The 25419-nt window shown below is 45.7% G+C and overlaps 1 protein-coding gene across 1 annotated transcript; it reads left to right on the plus strand.

Annotated features, from left to right (window-relative positions):
• Positions 1-268: 268 nt before the first annotated feature.
• On the plus strand, positions 269-24026 carry LOC123771519 (uncharacterized). Its single transcript, XM_069313775.1, has 5 exons — positions 269-370; positions 2052-2168; positions 15566-15789; positions 15900-16028; positions 23870-24026. The coding sequence occupies exons 1-5, from the start codon at positions 269-271 to the stop codon at positions 24024-24026; spliced, it is 729 nt and encodes a 242-aa protein (XP_069169876.1).
• Positions 24027-25419: the final 1393 nt, after the last annotated feature.

Consider the following 25419-nt stretch of genomic DNA (forward strand, 5'->3'; position numbering starts at 1 on the left):
AGAGACTTGGGAGTAAGTGAGAGACCTGGGCACAGGGTCGCCCTGTTCACCACCGGAGGAGCCATCTAGTTGTTTCATAAATAATACCTTCAAAAGGTATTTCAGTTACATATATTTCTAGTTTCAGACGCCAGGAATCATCCCAAACATTCATATAAAATGACTCGTTTAATAGTTTCTGTAATGGAGGAAATGGTACCGAACGGAGCGGCTGTCTGAAGTTCAAGAAGTAAGGACGACCTTGAAGGAGGTAGCCGGGAGAACAGTCATGACGCCGCTGGTCGTGCTGCTGGTCGCGCTGGCAGCCACCGCCTTCGCTTCACTATTCTCTGCTCGCCTTCATGGTAAGACAGACTCGTACATTACATCGGTAAGACAAGCGCTTGTAATACAATGGTAAGACAGGCTCTTGTCTTACCAATGAGTAGGCTGACTGAGCAGTTCAGCTCAGGTTTCATTTAAAAGATCGAAACTCTCTCTAAAATCTTCAGTTCAAGGCAAGACCAACTCTTTAGGCAAAGATATAATGTTAAACAATATTTTTTCCTTCGTGTATCTAAGAGCATTTCGAATTGTTAGGCCTGAGTTCTTAAGACTTGAGAGCATGAAAATATTGATTCTACTGTGTTCAAGCTTTGCTATCCACTAAGTTTCCTGGAGGCGTGTCATAGCTAAGCTCAACATGTTGTCACGGGGGAAGATAAAGGGCAGAGCTTCGTCGAGCTCCATCAGGAACACTCCGTCACTGCTCTCACTACAGTGATCTTAAAGTCGACCCTGTACTCCCTTTCCCTCGTGCTCAAGTCGGCGCTTAACCCCTGTGTACACCAGCCTCCAAAACACAGGGACCTCAAATCACCTCCGGGGACTCACTAGACTACTTTCTGTCCCTAGAGTGTGGGGGGAGGGGGGGGGAGTAGAGCAGTAGGTGTCAAGGAGTGACAGGTGTCTACCTCGGACACCTGGTTATCCAGCTACTTCTGTGATCATCAGGGTTCTCACCTGCGCCCAGCGCGGAATAAATGACTTCAAATCTCTGCTCTAGTCCTTTTGAACACGAGACTACGTTCCCCAATTTCATTTAATCTTTATTCCTGTACCCAGTGGCTAGTACCCAACTGTCAGGCTTTCACACACACACATTTTATATATATATATATATATATATATATATATATATATATATATATATATATATATATATATATATATATATATATATATATATATATATATATATATATATAGATAGATACTTTACAAATTTAAATAATTATCAGAATATGGAGCTGAGCCAGTACATCAGTATAGGACTTGGATGGGACACGAGGACAGGGAGCTGGATATCGAGCATGGAGTGTAGGAACGAAGCGTACATTAACACAAAATTCAAGTTATTTCTACCCAGCAGGAACTACGGAAACGTTACCTGTAGCAGGAAAGGTTGTGGAAGGCGTGCTGAAGAATGTACCAGAACCAAAGTGCTTTTTTGTGTTCATCACTCATGACAGTACCCATCTGGCGAATTTCTTTGAGGTGAGTGAATGTTATTACAGAAGAATGATTTTTTTATTTTGTCTTCAAGTGAAACTCCTCCTAATGTTACATGTTATACAAAGATATACATAAATGGTGAAAGGTAAATATATGATTTACATGTCAGACAATCATATGAAAATATTAACATAGCTTTAATGACGAATAAAAGAAAGCGGTTTATTCTTAACTCTAAAATAGTTTTTAACAATTTTATGGTATTCGAGTAAGTGGTTTATAAGATAAGAGAAGTTGTTTCTTAACGATGCTATTCGAAGTGTTTATAGCTTGGAGAGAATGAAGCTCTTCATGACTCATACCATCAAACATGCTCAAGTGGAAAGATAAATAATTAAATAATTTGACTAATAAATTGTAAATCTATAGGCCTATTAGTTTCATGATAGTATTTTAATCTGATGTATTTTAAGCTGTTGGATTTCAATCTGTTGTATTTTAAACTGTTGTACACTCGTCATATGTAGCTGTAACTTGAAGACCTTACTCTGCTTCAGGAAGGAAACAGCCTTCGAGTTCCTTTTGGTTTAGTGATGATGGAGGTGTCAGCGGAGGGTCAAGACGCTAACGTGACGCTGACGCAGCTCTCCCGGGTGGCAGCCGAGGCTCGGCGGGTAGGTCACTCTCACATTACTGCTGGTGCTGGTAGGTCACTCTCACATTACTGCTGATGCTGGTAGGTCACTCTCACATTACTGCTGATGCTGGTAGGTCACTCTCACATTACTTGGTTGATACCTGGTTGATGGGGTTCTGGGAGTTCTTCTACTCCCCAAGCCCGGCCCGAGGCCAGGCTTGACTTGTGAGAGTTTGGTCCACCAGGCTGTTGCTTGGAGCGGCCCGCAGGCCCACATACCCACCACAGCCCGGTTGGTCCGGCACTCCTTGCAGGAATAAATCTAGTTTCCTCTTGAAGATGTCCACGGTTGTTCCGGCAATATTTCTTATGCTTGCTGGGAGGACGTTGAACAACCGCGGACCTCTGATGTTTATACAGTGTTCTCTGATTGTGCCTATGGCACCTCTGCTGTTCACTGGTTCTGTTCTGCATTTTCTTCCATATCGTTCACTCCAGTACGTTGTTATTTTACTGTGTAGATTTGGTACTTGGCCCTCCAGTATCTTCCAGGTGTATATTATTTGATATTTCTCTCGTCATTACTGCTCATAGTGGTAGGTCACTCTCACATTACTGCTGATGCTGGTAGGTCACACTCACATTACTGCTGATGCTGGTAGGACACTCCCACATTACTGCTGACGCTGGTAGGTCACTCTCACATTACTGCTGATGCTGGTAGGTCACTCTCACATTACTGCTGACGCTGGTAGGTCACTCTCACATTACTGCTGGTACTGGTAGGTCACTCTCACATTACTGCGGATGCTGGTAGATCACTCTCACATTACTGCTGATGCTGGTAGGTCACTCTAACATTACTGCTGACGCTGGTAGGTCACTCTCACATTACTGCTGACGCTGGTAGGTCACTCTCACATTACTGCTGGTACTGGTAGGTCACACTCACATTACTGCTGATGCTGGTAGGACACTCTCACATTACTGCTGACGCTGGTAGGTCACTCTCACATTACTGCTGATGCTGGTAGGTCACTCTCACATTACTGCTGGTGCTGGTAGGTTACTCTCACATTATTGCTGATGCTGGTAGGTCACTCTCACATTACTGCTGACGCTGGTAGGTCACTCTCACATTACTGCTGATGCTGGTAGGTCACTCTCACATTACTGTTGGTGCTGGTAGGTCACTCTCACATTACTGCTGATGCTGGTAGGTCACTCTCACATTACTGCTGATGCTGGTAGGTCACTCTCACATTACTGCTGGTACTGGTAGGTCACTCTCACATTACTGCTGATGCTGGTAGGTCACTCTCACATTACTGCTGATGCTGGTAGGTCACTTTCACATTACTGCTGACGCTGGTAGGTCACTCTCACATTACTGCTGATGCTGGTAGGTCACTCTCACATTACTGTTGGTGCTGGTAGGTCACTCTCACATTACTGTTGATGCTGGTAGGTCACTCTCACATTACTGCTGATGCTGGTAGGTCACTCTCACATTACTGCTGGTACTGTTAGGTCACTCTCACATTACTGCTGATGCTGGTAGGTCACTCTCACATTACTGCTGATGCTGGTAGGTCACTCTCACATTACTGCTGACGCTGGTAGGTCACTCTCACATTACTGCTGATGCTGGTAGGTCACTCTCACATTACTGCTGGTGCTGGTAGGTCACTCTCACATTACTGCTGTTGCTGGTAGGTCACTCTCACATTACTGCTGATGCTGGTAGGTCACTCTCACATTACTGTTGATGCTGGTAGGTCACTCTCACGTTACTGCTCATAGTGATAGGTCACTCTCACATTACTGCTGATGCTGGTAGGTTACTCTCACATTACTGTTGGTGCTGGTAGGTCACTCACACATTACTGCTGGTACTGGTAGGTTACTCTCACATTACTGCTGGTGCTGGTAGGTTACTCTCACATTACTGTTGGTGCTGGTAGGTCACTCTCACATTACTGCTGATGCTGGTAGGTCACTCTCACATTACTGCTGACGCTAGTAAGTCACTCTCACATTACTGCTGGTGCTGGTAGGTTACTCTCATATTACTGCTCATGGTGGTAGGTCACTCTCACATTACTGCTGATGCTGGTAGGTCACTCTCACATTACTGCTGGTGCTGGTAGGTCACTCTCACATTACTGCTGATGCTGGTAGGTCACTCTCACATTACTGCTGATGCTGATAGGTCACTCTCACATTACTGCTGACGCTGGTAGGTCACTCTCACATCACTGCTGGTGCTGGTAGGTCACTCTCACATTACTGCTGATGCTGATAGGTCACTGTCACATTGCTGCTGATGCTGATAGGTCACTCTCACATTACTGCTGATGCTGATAGGTCACTCTCACATTACTGCTGATGCTGATAGGTCACTCTCACATTACTGCTGATGCTGATAGGTCACTCTCACATTACTGCTGATGCTGATAGGTCACTCTCACATTACTGCTGATGCTGATTGTGGGAACCGACCTGTGAGATTTATATTTATTTAATTTATATGAATTTATATTTACGTTAATTTATATACTTCGATAGCAATTTGTATAATGATAAGTGGACTGTATTTCTGCAATAATCTCTTAATCTCACAAAACGATCCTCTACACATTAGGGGGGTTTATATTTATATATATGCAGCCAATCAAACTACAGTAACTACATACATTGAAAAGGTTCCTTATCTTATAGTACAGCAGGTTAGTCCACCAGGTATAACTAGGGTGTAGACACCAAATTATCCTCTTTGAGGTAGCTTCCATATCACCCAGTAACTGGTGCACAAATCTTGCATCCTCGTCTTGACCTGTCAAAAGTGCGCTAGCTGTGAAGCCAGATACCTATATATGACAAGTATATCAGAGAAAACAGTACATGGAACATGAAGACCTGGCTTAATTACCTTTAGTTTGAGGCTTCCATGTGATCTAACCGGGTCACCCTATATAATGACATTAATGGCCACTAATGATAAATAATGGGTTTCGGAAAGAACACTTAACTTGATTTGTTGACAGCGTGTTGACAGATGGTACACCTTTGGTATCCATAACACTACGTCCAAGTAAAATTAACAGGAGCCGAATTTGCTCCCGTGTGAGCCTCTGGTCTCGTATAACAACAATGGCTGCCCTCCTTCCTCACTCTGACGCCTGGCTTACATTGTCCACATTTCAGAAAGTGATAGAAGGGTCACATTTACTCTACTTTAATATTGATAATTAAGTTTATTTATATAAGATGTTTGTATGATGGTAAAGTCCAAAGACTAATGTATTTAAGAATAATTCCCAGCAGAATAGCTGGTGAATTATAATAGTATGTGGTGATGATATCCCGTTTTCTTTAGACGGTAATTCCACTACAAGTTACGTTTTCTATGGGTAACTTGTTTATACAACACAGCTCTTATCTGTCTGTATGATTATTAAATGGTGTCGGATTTTCCGACATAATTCCCCAGGGGGCTGCTCACGGGTCGAAGTCCTATTTAGAACAGACGAACACCGATACTCCTCCTTCGGATTATTAGATTAATTTGATGTTAGTAGTTAGTAATCACACATTTATGTGTCTGTTCGTACAGGACGGATGTCCCGTACTAGAGTTGCAGGGGTTAGAAGTCTAGTGCGATTTCATTTCCCTGTCAACTCTTGAAAGGCTAATATTCAAGCCTTATTACATATTATTTAACCCAGAAGACTGGATGTGATCAAGTACTACAGTCAAGTATGATTCAGGGACTGCAGTGAGATCAGTGACATTAGATATAACTTGAAGTTTCTTCAGGTAACTGGTCACTGATATATAAACACTGAGGCCCATGGAATACATCTTGATTAAATAATAAATGTATCAAATCAGTCATCAGATTTATTAGGGTTTAATTTAGCTAATTGATTCAGAGGATTGAATAGCTCATCATTAAAGTAAAGTATGGTTCTGAGACTGCAGTGGGTTCAGTGACATTGGTCGCAGTGACTTGTAGCTGTTTTAGGCTACTGTTCACTGATTTGCCACTGAGGCCTCATGAACTCATCTCCAGCTTTAAATGATGATACTAACTCAACCTCTGTTGGTATAGTCAGCTGTAATCTCCTTAGTATAATGCTACTGGAGAAATATAATCAGCTGACAAATTTAAATTTCTACTGGTATTGTTTATCTGCAGTCATAGGTCTCCTCAGGCTTGATACTGGGCCTGAGAGTAATTTACCTCCTGCAGAGTTTAACATGGTTATGCCCTGATATTTAGTAGGGCTACCGATGAATCGATGACAATAGTCTGTCCCTACAAGGAGACCGAAGTCGGTGAGGTGATCAGACTTAATATTATCTGCCAATTTTATTCCTCTATTTCTCAGGAATTTGGCTGTTGCTCTCAGACCTTGAACTTGTAGGTCTACTGGTATTTTGTCCACCACAATGGCTTGTACTCGACAGACGTACCTGCCTAAACGTACTGATGGTTGTACCACCTGGTAGACTTGAGGTCCTGCATCTGTTACAAACCCTGAGATGTTGAATGACGTCTGGGCTACAGGCCTTAATTGTAATTCATCTGCCAGCTTTTTAGTGATATATGTTCTCTGGGATCCTTGGTCAAACAACCCACGGGTATGGACCTTGGCCCTCTTATTCAGGATGGTAATTTGGGCAGTAGGCAAAGTCGTATTACCTTTAGACTTTGCCGATTGGACACTCTTTGTTTGTTGCACCTTGCAGTACTGTACTGTGGTGGGAATGCTATCTTCCACCTTGGGGTTTGGAGACGTTGTTTTGGTGTCTCTGCACAATGCTGCATGGTGCTGACCTTTGTTACACCTATTACAGGTATGTAATTGGGTATCACAGTCGTTGATGTTATGTTTCCTGAGGCACCTCGTGCAATGTTGCAAATCTTTGAGTCGCTCAACACGGGCGTCACTATCAGGAAAATTAGAGCAGTGGTACATTGAATGTTTCTCATTGCAGAACAAACATGTTCCATAGCTTCCAGTACCCTTTGGTGTCACGTTCTTGGGTGACACAGTAACTATAGGCTTGGAGGGTCCCACTGCATATACGCCCACACTGCCACTGTTCCACTTTGGTGTTGAATTATATTGTCTAGATTGATTTGGAGTACCTTTGGTACTCTGTGGTTTACTATTATTGGTTTCTGAGGGTTTACTTGGTGGTTTTAATTTGTCATGTGTTCGTAATTGATGAACTACTGACTTTAAACCTTCAGATATTTCATTCATGGATAAGATGCTTTTATTGTAATGAGCACTCATTTGTCTCAATATGTCCCTAGGTATTTTCTCCTGGACAATTATTTTCAAGACCCACTCAGCCCCGTTTGTATCTGCTGTCAGGCTGAGGGCATTGATCAATGATTCTACCTCCAGCTTGAAGACTTGGAGTGAATCAGCTGAAGCCTCCGGTGGGGGTAAATGCAACAGCTCATGAACTAAATGTGATGTTCTTACTTCTGGATCAGCATAATTATCCTTGAGGAGTTTTACTGCCAGATCATAGCCGTCATTAGTTAATCTCAGATGGGATACTACTGTTTTAGCCTCACCTGATAATTGGCCTTGCAAATAAGAGAATTTACTACTCTTTGGTAAAGATTGTTTTGAGTCTACAAGGTCAACGAATTTGTTCCAAAATTCATCCCAATCTTCCTCATCCTTTCCTGAGAAAGTGGGTAAATTAATTGGAGGGAGTCGAGCTTCTGCTTGACTCGTATTAGATGCAACTGTTGATGTTGTTGTTGCCTTGTTCTGGGCAATTAATTTGACATAAGGCTGTAACGTGGCTTGAGTCTGATCTTCATAATTCGCAAGATCAACCATAATGTCGTCTATTTCTGTTTCTGATAAATTGGTATTGGCAAGTTCAGCCACATATGTTGCTATTTGACATTTGATTTGCTCAAATTTACCTGCAGCTGCTTGATAATAGCTTTCCAGGTCAGCATAATCAACTGTTGATTGTTGTGACAAATCTTCACATTTCTTGATCTGTCTTGTTAAGTGGCCTTTAAGACCTGCAAGGGTTCTTTTCATTCTCCCTGCATTATCCATACTGGCTCGTTGGTGAAGCCTTGTGGGGCTTGTATTTGGGCTGCTCATAATACTGAACAAGCACTGATGGTAGCCTAGGGTTAAATTCTGCACTCACTAGGCAATAATCCTACCTCTACTAGAGGTTAGCACTTAAAATTAATACACATTATATATATACAATCATACACACTAATGATTTGAGTGATAAACCAGTGTCATGGAAGTACCTATAGGTTAGCTCTTCTATATCACCCTAGGATGGTAGAGACACTAATTAATCACTCAAAGGTGTAATGATCATAAGTAAATTATTATATATACAACTCAATTCGAGTTGATAAAAATTACACCCAAAATAGGGTCTGGACCATTCATTAATGGTGTTAGGTTGATCAATATAGTACAACTGACTATGGTAATAATGGGACTAGGATGAGCAATAATAGTTCAACTAGTCATATCCTACCCTGTTGTGGGTTGGCAATTAGTAAATATTATACTGTGATCACTAGTGCAATATATATTAAATAATTCTCTATTTTGGAGAAATAATATACACAATTATTGATAATAGCCTCTTAATTAGCCTCTATGAAACTTCTAATATTATCTAGAAGTATTAAATATTATTAGTGACCTCGCGAAATAAAGTCCACAAAATTCGTAGATAATCTCTCGCAAAATGTAACACCACGAAATCCGTGAACAATCTCGCGAAGACACAGTCACTAATTTGGCTGGATTCTATATTAGCGCTGTCATTTCACGAAATAACACGCCACCAAATATCTGTGGGTGTGCATGAAACCGCTGACGAAGCTGAACTCGGCTGAGGGAGGCTCCTGAGCTCCCACGAGGCTTCGCCGCTGTCTTTGACTGGCTGGCCTTGTTTAAATAACACTGCACTAGTATATTTAATGAATCCACTGGATAACTGGTTCATCCGGTACTAAGATGACCAAATGTGGGTTCATAGGATCAAATAATCCGTCATCCGGTTCGAAGATGACCTATTAATGTGGGTACCGACCTGTGAGATTTATATTTATTTAATTTATATGAATTTATATTTACGTTAATTTATATACTTCGATAGCAATTTGTATAATGATAAGTGGACTGTATTTCTGCAATAATCTCTTAATCTCACAAAACGATCCTCTACACATTAGGGGGGTTTATATTTATATATATGCAGCCAATCAAACTACAGTAACTACATACATTGAAAAGGTTCCTTATCTTATAGTACAGCAGGTTAGTCCACCAGGTATAACTAGGGTGTAGACACCAAATTATCCTCTTTGAGGTAGCTTCCATATCACCCAGTAACTGGTGCACAAATCTTGCATCCTCGTCTTGACCTGTCAAAAGTGCGCTAGCTGTGAAGCCAGATACCTATATATGACAAGTATATCAGAGAAAACAGTACATGGAACATGAAGACCTGGCTTAATTACCTTTAGTTTGAGGCTTCCATGTGATCTAACCGGGTCACCCTATATAATGACATTAATGGCCACTAATGATAAATAATGGGTTTCGGAAAGAACACTTAACTTGATTTGTTGACAGCGTGTTGACAGATGGTACACCTTTGGTATCCATAACACTACGTCCAAGTAAAATTAACAGGAGCCGAATTTGCTCCCGTGTGAGCCTCTGGTCTCGTATAACAACAATGGCTGCCCTCCTTCCTCACTCTGACGCCTGGCTTACATTGTCCACATTTCAGAAAGTGATAGAAGGGTCACATTTACTCTACTTTAATATTGATAATTAAGTTAATTTATATAAGATGTTTGTATGATGGTAAAGTCCAAAGACTAATGTATTTAAGAATAATTCCCAGCAGAATAGCTGGTGAATTATAATAGTATGTGGTGATGATATCCCGTTTTCTTTAGATGGTAATTCCACTACAAGTTACGTTTTCTATGGGTAACTTGTTTATACAACACAGCTCTTATCTGTCTGTATGATTATTAAATGGTGTCGGATTTTCCGACACTGATAGGTCACTCTCACATTACTGCTGATGCTGGTAGGTCACTCTCACATTACTGCTGGTACTGGTAGGTCACTCTCACATTACTGCTCATGGTGGTAGGTCACTCTCACATTACTGCTCATGGTGGTAGGTCACTCTCACATTACCGCTGATGCTGGTAGGTCACTCTCACATTACTGCTGGTACTGGTAGGTCACTCTCACATTACTGCTGATGCTGGTAGGTCACTCTCACATTACTGCTGACGCTGGTAAGTCACTCTCACATTACTGCTGGTACTGGTAGGTCACTCTCACATTACTGCTGATGCTGGTAGGTCACTCTCACATTACTGCTGATGCTGGTAGGTCACTCTCACATTACTGCTGATGCTGGTAGGTCACTCTCGCATTACTGCTGATGCTGGTAGGTCACACTCACATTACTGCTGATGCTGGTAGGTCACTCTCACATTACTGCTGATGCTGGTAGGTCACTCTCGCATTACTGCTGATGCTGGTAGGTCACTCTCACATTACTGCTCATGGTGGTAGGTCACTCTCACATTACTGTTGATGCTGGTAGGTCACTCCCACATTACTGCTGGTAGTGGTAGGTCACTCTCACATTACTGCTGGTACTGGTAGGTCACTCTCACATTACTACTGATGCTGGTAGGTCACTCTCACATTACTGCTGATGCTGGTAGGTCACTCTCGCATTACTGCTGATGCTGGTAGGTCACTCTCACATTACTGCTGATGCTGGTAGGTCACTCTCACATTACTGCTGACGCTGGTAGGTCACTCTCACATTACTGCTGGTGCTGGTAGGTCACTCTCACATTACTGCTGATGCTGGTAGGTCACTCTCACATTACTGCTGATGCTGGTAGGTCACTCTCGCATTACTGCTGATGCTGGTAGGTCACTCTCACATTACTGCTCATGGGGGTAGGTCACTCTCACATTACTGTTGATGCTGGTAGGTCACTCTCACATTACTGCTGGTAGTGGTAGGTCACTCTCACATTACTGCTGGTACTGGTAGGTCACTCTCACATTACTACTGATGCTGGTAGGTCACTCTCGCATTACTGCTGATGCTGGTAGGTCACTCTCACATTACTGCTCATGGGGGTAGGTCACTCTCACATTACTGCTGATGCTGGTAGGTCACTCTCACATTACTGCTCATGGGGGTAGGTCACTCTCACATTACTGCTGATGCTGATAGGTCACTCTCACATTACTGTTGATGCTGATAGGTCACTCTCACATTACTGCTGATGCTGATAGGTCACTCTCACATTACTGCTGATGCTGATAGGTCACTCTCACATTACTGCTGATACTGATAGGTCACTCTCACATTACTGCTGATGCTGGTAGGTCACTCTCACATTACTGCTGGTACTGGTAGGTCACTCTCACATTACTGCTCATGGTGGTAGGTCACTCTCACATTACTGCTCATGGTGGTAGGTCACTCTCACATTACCGCTTATGCTTGTAGGTCACTCTCACATTACTGCTGGTACTGGTAGGTCACTCGCACATTACTGCTGATGCTGGTAGGTCACTCTCACATTACTGCTGACGCTGGTAAGTCACTCTCACATTACTGCTGGTACTGGTAGGTCACTCTCACATTACTGCTGATGCTGGTAGGTCACTCTCACATTACTGCTGATGCTGGTAGGTCACTCTCACATTACTGCTGATGCTGGTAGGTCACTCTCGCATTACTGCTGATGCTGGTAGGTCACTCTCACATTACTGCTGATGCTGGTAGGTCACTCTCACATTACTGCTGATGCTGGTAGGTCACTCTCGCATTACTGCTGATGCTGGTAGGTCACTCTCACATTACTGCTGATGCTGGTAGGTCACTCTCACATTACTGCTGATGCTGGTAGGTCACTCTCGCATTACTGCTGATGCTGGTAGGTCACTCTCACATTACTGCTCATGGTGGTAGGTCACTCTCATATTACTGTTGATGCTGGTAGGTCACTCTCACATTACTGCTGGTAGTGGTAGGTCACTCTCACATTACTGCTGGTACTGGTAGGTCACTCTCACATTACTACTGATGCTGGTAGGTCACTCTCACATTACTGCTGATGCTGGTAGGTCACTCTCGCATTACTGCTGATGCTGGTAGGTCACTCTCACATTACTGCTGATGCTGGTAGGTCACTCTCACATTACTGCTGACGCTGGTAGGTCACTCTCACATTACTGCTGGTGCTGGTAGGTCACTCTCACATTACTGCTGATGCTGGTAGGTCACTCTCACATTACTGCTGATGCTGGTAGGTCACTCTCACATTACTGCTGGTACTGGTAGGTCACTCTCACACTACTCAGACTCTGTTGCAAGTACACCTATGTCTTGATGCACCTTGCAATACTGTACAGATTTAATTTTTTTAGAATTCTAATAAGGATTAGTTGACCTTGAATGATCATTACCATTGAAAATGGGAATAAATATGCAATTATAGAAAATGGACAGATAAAGGGAAGATGAAGACTAGCTGATCAACGACGTCATAAAACATTAGAAATTGCTGGAGCCACTCGTACTGTCTGGGTATCTAAATTTAGGGATGGCAGAAGGGTGCTGTTTAATCTCCTTGGTGAAATAATGTGTATCAGAAGGAAGCCTTTAAATCTCGTTTGGAAAAATATATTTAGCGGTAGAGTACTGTCGAGGTTGATGTAAAACATTACTAAGAGAAATCGGAGCCATGGAGTTTCATGGGGGAAGAATTTTTTCTATGCCTACAAGGAATAATTGCGATTCATGGAAAATTTAACTATTCCTATGAGGATTAACTGTGGTCCAAGAAAATTTTACTATGCCTATGAAGAAAACTGTGATTCATAAGGGAAAAATATTGATTAGGCCTACGAGGAATGACTGTGGTTCATGGTAAACCTATTTCACTAAGCCTATAAACAATAAATGATTCATGAGAAATTTCACTATGCCATCGAAGAATAATCGAAAAAAACTAAAATAAATCCTCGGAGGCATACTCCCCACTACTACTAATGACGCGGGTAGGTCACTTTCGCATCACTACTAAGGCAGGTAGGTCACTCTCACATCACTACTGAGGTGGGTAGGTCACTCTCACATCACTAGTGAGGTGGGTAGGTCACTCTCTCATCACTACTGAGGCGGGTAGGTCACTCTCACATCACTACTGAGGCGGGTAGGTCACTCTCACATCACTACTAAGGCAGGTAGGTCACTCTCTCATCACTAGTGAGGCGGGTAGGTCACTCTCACATCACTACTGAGGCGGGTAGGTCACTCTCACATCACTACTAAGGCAGGTAGGTCACTCTCTCATCACTAGTGAGGCGGGTAGGTCACTCTCACATCACTAGTGAGGCGGGTAGGTCACTCTCACATCACTAGTGAGGCGGGTAGGTTACTTACGCATCACTACTCACATCACTAGTGAGGCGGGTAGGTCACTCTCACATCACTACTGAGGCGGGTAGGTCACTTTCGCATCACTAGTGAGGCGGGTAGGTCACTTTCGCATCACTACTAAGGCGGGTAGGTCACTCTCACATCACTACTGAGGTGGGTAGGTCACTCTCACATCACTAGTGAGGTGGGTAGGTCACTCTCTCATCACTACTGAGGCGGGTAGGTCACTCTCACATCACTACTAAGGCAGGTAGGTCACTCTCTCATCACTAGTGAGGCGGGTAGGTCACTCTCACATCACTACTGAGGCGGGTAGGTCACTCTCACATCACTAGTGAGGCGGGTAGGTCACTCTCACATTACTGCTGAGGCGGGTAGGTCACTCTCACATCACTACTGAGGCGGGAAGGTCACTCTCACATCACTAGTGAGGCGGGTAGGTCACTCTCACCTCACTACTGAGGCGGGAAGGTCACTCTCACATCACTAGTGAGGCGGGTAGGTCACTCTCACCTCACTACTGAGGCGGGAAGGTCACTCTCACATCACTAGTGAGGTGGGTAGGTCACTCTCACATCACTAGTGAGGTGGGTAGGTCACTCTCACATCACTAGTGAGGTGGGTAGGTCACTCTCTCATCACTAGTGATGCGGGTAGGTCACTCTCACATCACTACTGAGGTGGGTAGGTCACTCTCACATCACTAGTGAGGCGGGTAGGTCACTCTCACATCACTAGTGAGGCGGGTAGGTCACTCTCACATCACTAGTGAGGCGGGTAGGTCACTCTCACATCACTAGTGAGGCAGGTAGGTCACTCTCGCATCACTACTGAGGCGGGTAGGTCACTCTCACATCACTACTGAGGCGGGTAGGTCACTCTCACATCACTAGTGAGGCGGGTAGGTCACTCTCACCTCACTACTGAGGCGGGAAGGTCACTCTCACATCACTACTGAGGCGGGTAGGTCACTCTCGCATCACTACTAAGGCAAGTAGGTCACTCTCACCTCACTACTGAGGCGGGAAGGTCACTCTCACCTCACTACTGAGGCGGGAAGGTCACTCTCACATCACTACTGAGGTGGGTAGGTCACTCTCACATCACTCCTGAGGCGGGTAGGTCACTCTCACATCACTACTGAGGCGGGTAGGTCACTCACACATCACTACTGAGGCGGGTAGGTCACTCTCACATCACTACTGAGGCGGGTAGGTCACTCTCACATCACTACTGAGGCGGGTAGGTCACTCTCACATCACTACTGAGGCGGGAAGGTCACTCTCACATCACTACTGAGGTGGGAAGGTCACTCTCACATCACTACTGAGGCGGGTAGGTCACTCTCGCATCACTACTAAGGCAAGTAGGTCACTCTCACATCACTAGTGAGGCGGGTAGGTCACTCTCACCTCACTAGTGAGGCGGGTAGGTCACTCTCACCTCACTACTGAGGCGGGAAGGTCACTCTCACATCACTACTGAGGCGGGTAGGTCACTCTCGCATCACTACTAAGGCAAGTAGGTCACTCTCACCTCACTACTGAGGCGGGAAGGTCACTCTCACCTCACTACTGAGGCGGGTAGGTCACTCTCACATCACTACTGAGGCGGGTAGGTCACTCTCACATCACTACTGAGGCAGGTAGGTCACTCACACATCACTACTGAGGCGGGTAGGTCACTCTCACATCACTACTGAGGCGGGTAGGTCACTCTCACATCACTACTGAGGCGGGTAGGTCACTCTCACATCACTACTGAGGCGGGTAGGTCACTCTCACATCACTACTGAGGCGGGTAGGTCACTCTAACATCACTACTGAGGCGGGTAGGTCACTCTCACATCACTACTGAGGCGGGTAGGTCACTCTCACATAACGTCTACCATGTTGACGTCAACAGGTGCGGCAGGTGTCATGGTGCGTGACGGTGGTGGTGGTGAGCGACGACCTCGCCTTCCTCACCGCCTTCGCCCAGTTGTCCCTCAAGGGCCGCCTCCTGGTGTGGTCGACGAGGCTCCTGGTCGTCACCCGCCTCCCGCTCCACCACCTGCTGGTCCTCCGCGAATTGCTCTCCGTGACCAACTCTATGCTGCTCGTGGTAGAAAATGACTCGAAAAGTCAACGGTAAATATTATTGTCGTGCTCTGAATGATGATAATGTTAAAACTTAAAATGAAACATGTTAGTACGTGCTCAAGGAATATTTATAATATCGAACGTCGGTTGCTGTATAGGTGCAGTGTGTACATCCAGCTGCCATTCAGTCCCAGGGAAGCCCAGGCGCTGAAGGTGGCCTCCTGGACGCTCCACAGTGGCTTCGCCCTCACCTCCAGCCTCCCGTTCTTCCCTGACAAGTTCTCCAGGTGAGTACAGTAAAGTTTCCACGAAGTCTAATCCCAGAAGGTAGCGTCCTGGACCAAGGCCTTCTCACCCCCTCTCCCTTGTTATCACTAGTACTTCAGTTTATTAAATTTAATTGGTACAAGCACACACACACACACACACACACATGCAGTTTCATCGTTGGCCAGCTCATTCAACCAAATTTCTCTCTCTCGCTCTCGCTCTCTCTCTCTCTCTCTCTCTCTCTCTCTCTCTCTCTCTCTCTCTCTCTCTCTCTCTCTCTCTCTCTCTCTCCCTCACTCTCTCTCTCTCTCTCTCTGTCTCTCTCTTTTTCTCTCTCTCGAAATTCGTAAGAGGATTTGCGTCTCTACAACCGTAAATTATTCACACCAAATATAACTCAAACTGGGTCAGAGAGAGAGAGAGAGAGAGAGAGAGAGAGAGAGAGAGAGAGAGAGAGAGAGAGAGAGAGAGAGAGAGAGAGAGAGAGAGAGAGAGAGAGAAAGCAAAGAAAGAAAGAGAGAGAGGAGAGAGGGGCAGAGAGAGGAGGGGAAAGAGAGAGTTGGGAGAGGGGGGAAAGATAGGGAGGGAGAGGGAGAGAGGAAGGGGGAGAGAGAGGGAGTCTGATCTGGCACTCTGGATTAGAAGTAAGTAATTATCAAAAGAAGGCACCAAACCGGGAAGGATATGTAGCACCCTCAAATGTGCGGAATAATCAGAGGGCGCTAAATATCACCAAGGATGCCAATACGAGAACAAAAACGCATAAGGCGAACGATATCATAAAGTATCCGAGTCACCAAGAATTCTATTGAGGGACAAGCGACCGCGAGGGGCGGTCGGAAAGCAAAACACACGCTCGTCCTGGAAGTCAGGACATTCAAGAAGGACATGCACGACCGTAAGAGGAACAATGCAATTAGGACAATAAGGAGCAGGGCGGCGCTCCATAAAGTGACCATGGGTTAAGCGAGTATGACCAATACGCAACCTCGCCAGAGCTGTTTCCGATCGCCGGTTATGGTGGTAGGAGGACGGCCACGAGGAAACACAACATTTAAGAGTACGTAGTTTGTTACCAGTAACAGACGACCAAGAAGCCTGCCAATGGGTAAGGATAGAGGAATGGATAACCGGGTAAAAGTCAGAATATGGAATACCTTTACGAGAGATGGGACAAGAGCGGACAGCTTCCTTGGCGGCAGCATCCACATGCTCATTTAAAGACACACCAATATGGCTGGGACCCCAACAAAACTCAACCAACTTAAATTTACTTTGAACAAGAAACACCCAATGCTGGATCTCGACCACTACTGGATGAACCGGATTAAAGGACCTGAGAGCCATGAGGATACTTCGCGAGTCAACAACAACTACAAAGGAAGATTGACAACGAGAAAGCAGGAGACGAAGAGCATAGAGAATAGCATAAAGCTCCGCTGTAAAGATGCTAGTCTCTAGAGGTAAGTGACACATATAATTGCGATCAAGAAAAACAACAGAGTAGCCAACACTATCCGCAAACTTAGACCCATCGGTGAAGACAGAAACGGAGCGGGAGTGAGAAGAAAAGTGCTCAAGGAAACGGCGTTTTAGAACTGTACGAGGGGTAAAAGCTTTAGTGATGCAGGTCAAGGATGTACACAACTGCGGAAAGGGGACTCTCCACGGGGGCAAAGAAGGAACAACACGAGGAGAAACTTTAGAAACACGAACGGAAAGAGAATCCTGTATGCGAGATAACCGGACAGAAAGAGGTAGGTGGTGAAGAGGAACAGGAACCGCAGGAGGGGTAAAAGTTAAAGCAGGACAGAGGCGAGAGGAAGGATGTTGTAAGGACCGCACAAGATAGCGAAGACAGTAGCGATCACGGCAGTCCTGGAGAGACAGGAAGCCAGTGTCAACATACAAGCTAAGGACGGGAGTCAAACGAAAGGCACCAGAATTGAGGTGCAACCCAGTATGGTGCAAAGCATCAAGACGGCGAAGAGTAGAAGGAGAATCAGACGAGTAAGCAGGGCAACCATAATCGAGCTTAGACAGGACGAGAGAGGAATGTAAAGCAAGGAGAGTGCGCCTATCCGTTCCCCAAGAAGTATGGGACAAGACCCGAAGAAGGGTAAGGGCCTTAGAGCACTCAACACGGAGGTAAGAGATATGGGGAGACCAAGACAAACGAGTGTCAAGGAATAACCCCAAAAGCTTCGCAGAATCTTTGTACTCAAGGGGATGACCATAGAGTGACAAAAAGGGACGAAGAACGACCCGTTTCCGAGTAAAAGACATGGCACAAGTCTTAGAAGTAGAGAACTTGAAACTATGATCGATGGCCCAAGATGACACGGCATCAATCGCAAGTTGAAGCCGGTGCTGAAGGAGAGGCGAATCACCACCCTGACAGCAAAGGGTAAGATCATCGACATAGAGAACAGAGAAGATACCTGAAGGAAAAGAGGAAAGAAGACCATTGAGGGCAACCAGAAAAAGAGTAGTGCTCAGAACACTACCCTGGGGCACACCTTCGTACTGCTGAAAAGAGGCAGAGAGAGCGGTACCAATGAGCGCCCGAAAGGAACGACGAAAGAGGAAGCTGCGGAGAAAGAGAGGGAGATGACCACGAAGGCCAAAAGAATGAAGCTGGGATAGAATATGATATCGCCAAGTGGTGTCGTAAGCTTTTTCCAGGTCAAAAAGGACGGCAACAACGGAGGTCCTCGCAGCAAAAGCAGTACGAATATAGACCTCCAAGTTCACCAGGACATCTGTCATGCTGCGGCACTTGCGGAAACCAAATTGAGAAGGGGAGAGGAGGTGATGGTGTTCCAGGAACCACATCAGACGAACGTAACCATACGTTCAAAGAGTTTGCAGACAACTTGTGAGGGCAATAGGGCGAAAGTCCTTAGGGGAAGTACCCAGAGACCCCGGTTTGCGAACAGGGAGGACAATGACATCGAGCCAGTCCTCAGGGACTGGCGACGACTCCCAGATACGATTATACAGACTCAGTAAATACTGAGACGTGCACGGAGGGAGATGGCGAAGCATCTCATAATGAATACCATCGGAGCCGGCCGACGTAGAACCGCAGAGGGCCAGGGCAGAACGAAGTTCAGAGAGAGAGAAGGGATCATTATAGGGAAGCCGAAGACAAGTGCAGAAATCTAAAGGACGAGACTCAAGAACAGGTTTATGAAGAAGGAAAGATTGGGGAAGATGAAGACCAGAGCTAACAGAAGAAAAGTGGGAACCCAGTTCGGAAGCGACCTGCAACGGGTCCGCCACAAGAATACCATGGAGGTGAAGGACCGGTGAAACATCTGGAACGGACTTACCCGCTATCTTGCGGATACGCTTCCAGATCTGTGGCAGAGGAGTTTCGGACGTAATTGTGGAGACATAAGATGCCCAACATTCACGCTTAGCTATACGGATGACCCTACGGGCCACTGCACTCGCTTTCCGAAAGAAAAGAAAAGGATCAGCCGTCTGCCGACGGCGGTGCCTCTTCCAGGCTGCACGCTTACAGTGGACAGCCCGAGCACAGTCCGCATTCCACCAGGGAACGCACTTCCCTGGACCCCGAGAGGAAGAGCAAGGAATAGAGTGGAGGGCAGCGTCGAAGACAGTGTCATGAAAAAGGAGAAGAGCACGAGAGGCAGAAGGGAGAGGTTAGAGAGAGCAGCACTCAGGGTAAATAGGTTCCAGTCCGCCTTAGCAAACTGCCACCTAGGGAAGGAGAGGGAAGGGTGAAAAGAGAAAAAGGAAACAAGGATGGGGAAATGGTCACTGCCATGGAGGTCATCAAGAACCTGCCACGTGAAATCTAAGTAAAGAGAAGAAGAGCAGTGAGAAAGATCAAGACAGGAAAGGGTGCGAGTCCGAGAGTCCAAATGAGTGGGCTCACCAGAATTCAGAAGAGACAGGGAAGAAGAGAGGATAAACGGCTCAAGAAGGCGACCTCGGGTATTCGTCAGAACATCACCCCAAAGAGAATGACGACAATCGAAATCACCTAGCTGGGGCACAGGCTCTGGCAAGAAGTCCAGGAGGTGTTTCAAATCAGGAAGAGAAAGCGGGACACTCGGGGGGGAGATAAATGGAACAAACTGTGTACAATTTCCCCACAGAGATACGAGCAGCAGAACAATGGAGAGGCAAAGGAAAAAGTAAGGGAACATAGGGGACATGAGTGCGAATCAAGAGAGCAGAAGAATTAGGAGCCCCAGCAACGTCTGGGGGGGGGGAGAAATTAATAGTCACGAAAACGACCAGGACGAGCACCAAGCATCGGCTCCTGGAGACAGACACAAAGGGGCGAAAATCGCGAAATCAGAAGTTGGAGTTCGAGGAAATTGGCGTAATAACCTCGAACGTTCCATTGAAGAATAGACATCGACGAGAAAAGAAAGGACAACAACAGAGAACAAGGAAGAAATAAAGGCGAAAGAGCAACATAGCACGTTAAAGAATATCAGGGTCAGCAAAGTCAGGGTTAGAGGGCATGGGTAAACTGAGCAAAGACGGAGGGAAGGAAGCGGGAGAACAGACCAGAGGTGGGCGGGCGGGGTCCGGAGGAGGAGGAAGAGGAAGAGACAACGGAGAGGAGCAGTCAAGGACAGCAGCAGGAAGAGGGGGAGTAGAAAGAGGGGAGCTCACCTTAGCAAGGGCAGCAACCGAGAGGGAAGCAGGGGCCAAAGAAACCTCCATAGCAGGAACAGGGGGCGCAACCACTGAAATGAGAAGGGAAGGAGCAATAGAGCCAGTAGTAGGGGCCGAGGAAGAAAGCGAAGTTTTCTTACCCGCCGCGGAGGAGGAAGAGAAGGAGTCAGGCTTACACTTCTGACGTAAAGAGACCGGTGTCCCAGCAACTACGTACTGGGCAACGGATTCCAGCGTCCCAACAGGAGAAGCTTAACGAGAGCACACACGACGGCCGTTAGGAGAGCGATGGACATCCGCCTGCACCGACAGGCGGTGGGGAGAGTCAGTAGATGGAGGAGAAGGATGGGAAGGAGGATCGGAGGGAGATGAGGAAGAAGACACAGGAGACATGACAGATCGGGTAGAAAGAAGGGGAACCCCAGACAGAGGACCAGGAGGGGGACCCTTCGGGACAGAATTCAAAGGAACAGAGGAGGGGGCAATGAGCGTATCAGGGTCCAAGGCCCAGAAACGGTTCAGAATCTGAGGAAGGTGGGAAGGACGAGGAGAGGACGAGCGCAACACGCGAGCATAAGAGACGTTAGCATAAGGCGGGAGCCGGCGAACCTGGCACCTCGCCTCGGGAAAAGATAAACGCTTCCGGTGCTTCAAGTTGAGGACGGCTGCCTCAAGCTTCTAATGGATACAGGTACGGGAGAAGGTAGGATGGGCCTCACCGCAGTTGAGGCAGCGAGCTTGAGGAGACGTGCACTCCGACTTAGAGTGACCTTCACCCCCACACAAAGGACAGAGAGAGTCCCAGAGCAGCGGAGGGCACCATGCCCAAACCTCCAGCACTTGTTACAAAGCCGAGGAGAAGGAATATACTCCTGGCCAGAGCACCTGGCACCAGCAAGAATGACAGAGGATGGAAGGGTCCTACCATCAGAGGTGATCTTCACAACTCGAAGGGGGTTGACGGCGACGACCACGAGGAGGACGAGTAAACGAGTGTACCTGGAAGACAGAATGGCCATGGGCATCAAGGATATGCCGAATGTCTTCGTGGCACTCCTGCAGATTCCGAACACTGGTTGCAACATGGGGCAGGAGGAGAATAGTGCCAACACTGGCATTCAACTGAGCGTTCTTGGAGACCCGAACAGGGATCTCGCCAAGGCAGGATAAGACAGCCAAGCGGGAAGCTGCATCCTGAGAAGGAGCAGCAACGACACGTGTACCGCGACGAGTGGGGTTGAAAGTAACAGACGCATCCACGGAATCAACGAGATGCCGATGGAGGGAGAAATCGTCAGGAGGCGCAGAATCAAGAGGGAGGAGATCAAAGTATTTGGCCCACGAAGCAGGACCAAACAAGGCCTGATACGCATCAGTACAGGAAGGAAACGAGCGAGTGCGGCCGTGGCGCTGACAGCGTTGAGAACCCCCAGAGAGAGTGGGGTCAAAAAGCGCAGTAGTCACAACGAGAGACGTAGCCGCACCAGGGGACGAAGTAGTCACCATTTGGGGCTTGAGGCTCGACCCAACCACAGAGGAGGGAGGGGAGCTGGGGGAAGAAGTCAGGATGGTCAAAGGAGGAGCAAGGTCGGGGCCCAATGCAGCGGGGGCTACAGAGCCCGGTCTTCCAATACAGGCTGACTCGGGGGCTTGGTCGCCCACCCACGAGCCTGAGAGGGTACAACAGAAACATTCAACGACATATAGACGAAGAGAAAGAAATTCATCCACGAATGTGCCCCCATACCCACCATGGAGCCACAATTAGAGGCAGGATACCCAACAGGATGCTATTGCCGATCATGCCAGGGCCCCCCTAGGGGTGCGTCGTGAGTATACGCCCCACAAACAAGAGTATGTTTGGTGCAAGAGTATGTATGGTGCAAGAGTATGCCTCCTCAAGCACCCGGGCGTCAAAATAGAAGAAGTCCAAAGGAATAAGCAAAAGGTCGGCAGGAAATGACAAGCAGATAGGAGAAGAGGGGGAGAAAAACAAAACAAAAGGAAAAGGAAAAGCGATCTGGCACAATTAGAGAAGACAGCAGCAGGAGTGCAAGGCCACAAAAGGACAGAGGACTGTCCCTCGGAGCATCACACTCCAGCAGCCGTCCACTAAGCCCCCTCACGGCGCCAACGAGCCGGATGGGGAGGGGGTCTGGATTAGAAGTAATGCATCAATCACTAGACTTCCCGGGCTCCATCTTAAGAGTTAATAAAAGCCCACCCTCAAAATCGAATTCTAAGGGTAGCTCTCAATATAGCAGAATCATATGTTACATACATGCTAATATGGGCTAATATTAAATGCAATGAGCTCAGGCACTGATGTTATAATAAAATAATTACTGATTGTAGAGGGACTTTGTGTTATTTTCAGGCATGGTGTGAGACTGGTGTACTCGAGTACTGACACGGGACACATGGCACACGCCTCATGTGACTCGAGTTCTGTGCAGCTTAGATGATTGGGAAATTCAGTCAGAGAAAGTTGATAGTCAAGACATATATGTATCTATTTACCATGATAATTGTTATATTTTTATATATAATTAAAACAAGAAAACCAAAGTTTATTACATATTATGTTTTGTTGATTGTTTATATGTTTCTGAGTAAAGATTAAGCAGATAGACATTGTATTAACTATACTATAGTTTAAGTACAGTAACTAAGATACAAAAAGAGTGAAAAATATTAAAAAGGAATTTAACATAAAATTGGCTAAGAGACAGGGATAATGTATACGTATGTATACGTAATGTTATGTATAATGTATGACTGAGATTTAGCAATACCCAGTAAGCCAAGAAAGTACAAACTTTATTAGTATGGGGGCATGGTTTCGCTCCACTAAGGATATTGTTCACAAAATCCTAGGCATGCCTGTGTGTGCAATGAGGTTCAGAGATTTTGAAGGGCGTCAGAATTCCTCAGGGCCACATCCCAAGGGACCAAACGTTCTATTTACGTGTGTGTTGTTACGTACGACTTAGGAGGTAACATTGACTTAGGAGGTACTAAATCCAGCTCATTGCATAAACTAAACTGGCCGTCCAGTTCCAGAGGGAAGGACCCATACTAAGACGAGTTTAAGCAAATTAAAGATTTTCGCCACTGTGTGGAGAGGTATAGTGCTGGAAACATGAACACAGGATAAGGTAAGTGCCATCACGTGACAGCATCCGTTTTCTTACAGACTGTTAAATGGGCCAAAGTTTGTGGTTGTGGCAGAGGAATTCGAACCTCACATTGCCATGGTGAAAGTTGAGGACAAGAGATCTACTTCCTTGTCCTTCAAAGGTCCGTTGGTCAACTTACTCGAGATACTCGCCAGCACTATGAATTTCTCGTAAGTTTCCTTTATCTAATATGATCTGTGTTGGATAACTATTCCGAAATTTTGTTTCATTTAAACTGCCTAGTACAGAAACGTATACCTAGTTACAACAAAAGTAATATTGAAGATATTACCATTTTTGTTTATATTATTCAATAATTTTTTGTTTAAATTTTTAGTTAATTTTCCATTGAACAATTTTAAAGTTACAAGTTCATGATTGGAGTTAATGGTTAAAAGGCTGTGAAGCTCTTGGAGCTCCTTACCGTCGAGACACGAACCAAGGACATAACCGGCGATCCTTTCTGAATCAGCACCCCGTGGTAGTAAAGTAGGAAACTGGCAGCTCTTGGGTCCTTGGTAGTGTCAATGAGTTCAGAACCTAATTCTCTGAGAAAGCTCACAGCACTTGCCCTATGGACCCAAGGGACTCAGATGCTATGGTAATAAATGTCTACGTATGTTCCACTTCCCTGTACTTGTTTGATTTTACTGCTTCTCTATGGTTAGCTACACCACATGTTCCCCCAACACTGAATGAGATATAGGTGTCAGCCAGGGTATCTTGTTCCACACCAACTGTCTCATTCTTCCTTGGGTTATATCAAGATATCATCTGGACGAAACGCGGGACTATCGGTATTTGGGCCTGAAGAAATCAAGGTTCTCTCTCTGCTGGGCACTAGAATGTGGCAAGGTTCTTCGTAATTATATTATTAATTTCATTGTGCTTTTCATTACAACTCTTAGAACCACTGCATTGTAGACCATGCTAACCATGTTGCAAATACAATTGTCAGTGTGAATTGTAGCACCAAGGGGAAAGGGTCACCGAAATATAGACGTTATATGGGTCTAGAGAAATCCCTGTTGTAGATATAGATACTAATTAAAAAAAAAACTTGGATATGCAATACAAACGGGTCTAAGGCAAGCTACCTCCTAATTCTAATATTCCTGCATGGAATATTTGAATTCCAGACGAGTCATTCCAACATTGGAATGTGTCAGTTGGACTCAGTTTATGCTTTTGTTAGGTCTGCTCCGGGGGCTGGGCCTGCAGGAGCATTCCTTTGATCAGACTGTCACTGAAGGCGTGATCGTGATCACTGTCGAATCGACAATGTTCTGAATAGATTTGTTTTACAAGATCATTTAATGCAGAAAAGGATAAAAGGATGGCTGGCCAAGCAATCTCAAAGGCTGTGCGAACACCAAGGACACCGACTCTGATGGGAAGAGTAGCTTGTTACCACTGAGTGAACAAGAGAAAAGTCGAAGACTTTTACTACGATAAACATCATAAGGGGTACCATATTCACTTCATTTTGTTCAATTTTAGGATGGAGAACACCTCAGACACAAAGGTACCTTTGATAGAGATATTCATCATGTTAGGAGCTATAAAG

This window comes from Procambarus clarkii, chromosome 76 (assembly GCF_040958095.1).
Source record: "Procambarus clarkii isolate CNS0578487 chromosome 76, FALCON_Pclarkii_2.0, whole genome shotgun sequence".
Taxonomy (NCBI): Eukaryota; Metazoa; Arthropoda; class Malacostraca; order Decapoda; family Cambaridae; genus Procambarus; species Procambarus clarkii.

Excerpts from the sequence above, each read along its gene's own strand:
- LOC123771519 (XM_069313775.1), top strand. The coding sequence starts at position 269 with ATGACGCCGCTGGTCGTGCTGCTGGTCGCGCTGGCAGCCACCGCCTTC. Across the intron at positions 371-2,051 it reads CAGACTCGTACATTACATCG|GAAGGAAACAGCCTTCGAGT; the intron begins GTAAGACAAGCG and ends ACTCTGCTTCAG. Across the intron at positions 2,169-15,565 it reads TGGCAGCCGAGGCTCGGCGG|GTGCGGCAGGTGTCATGGTG; the intron begins GTAGGTCACTCT and ends TGACGTCAACAG.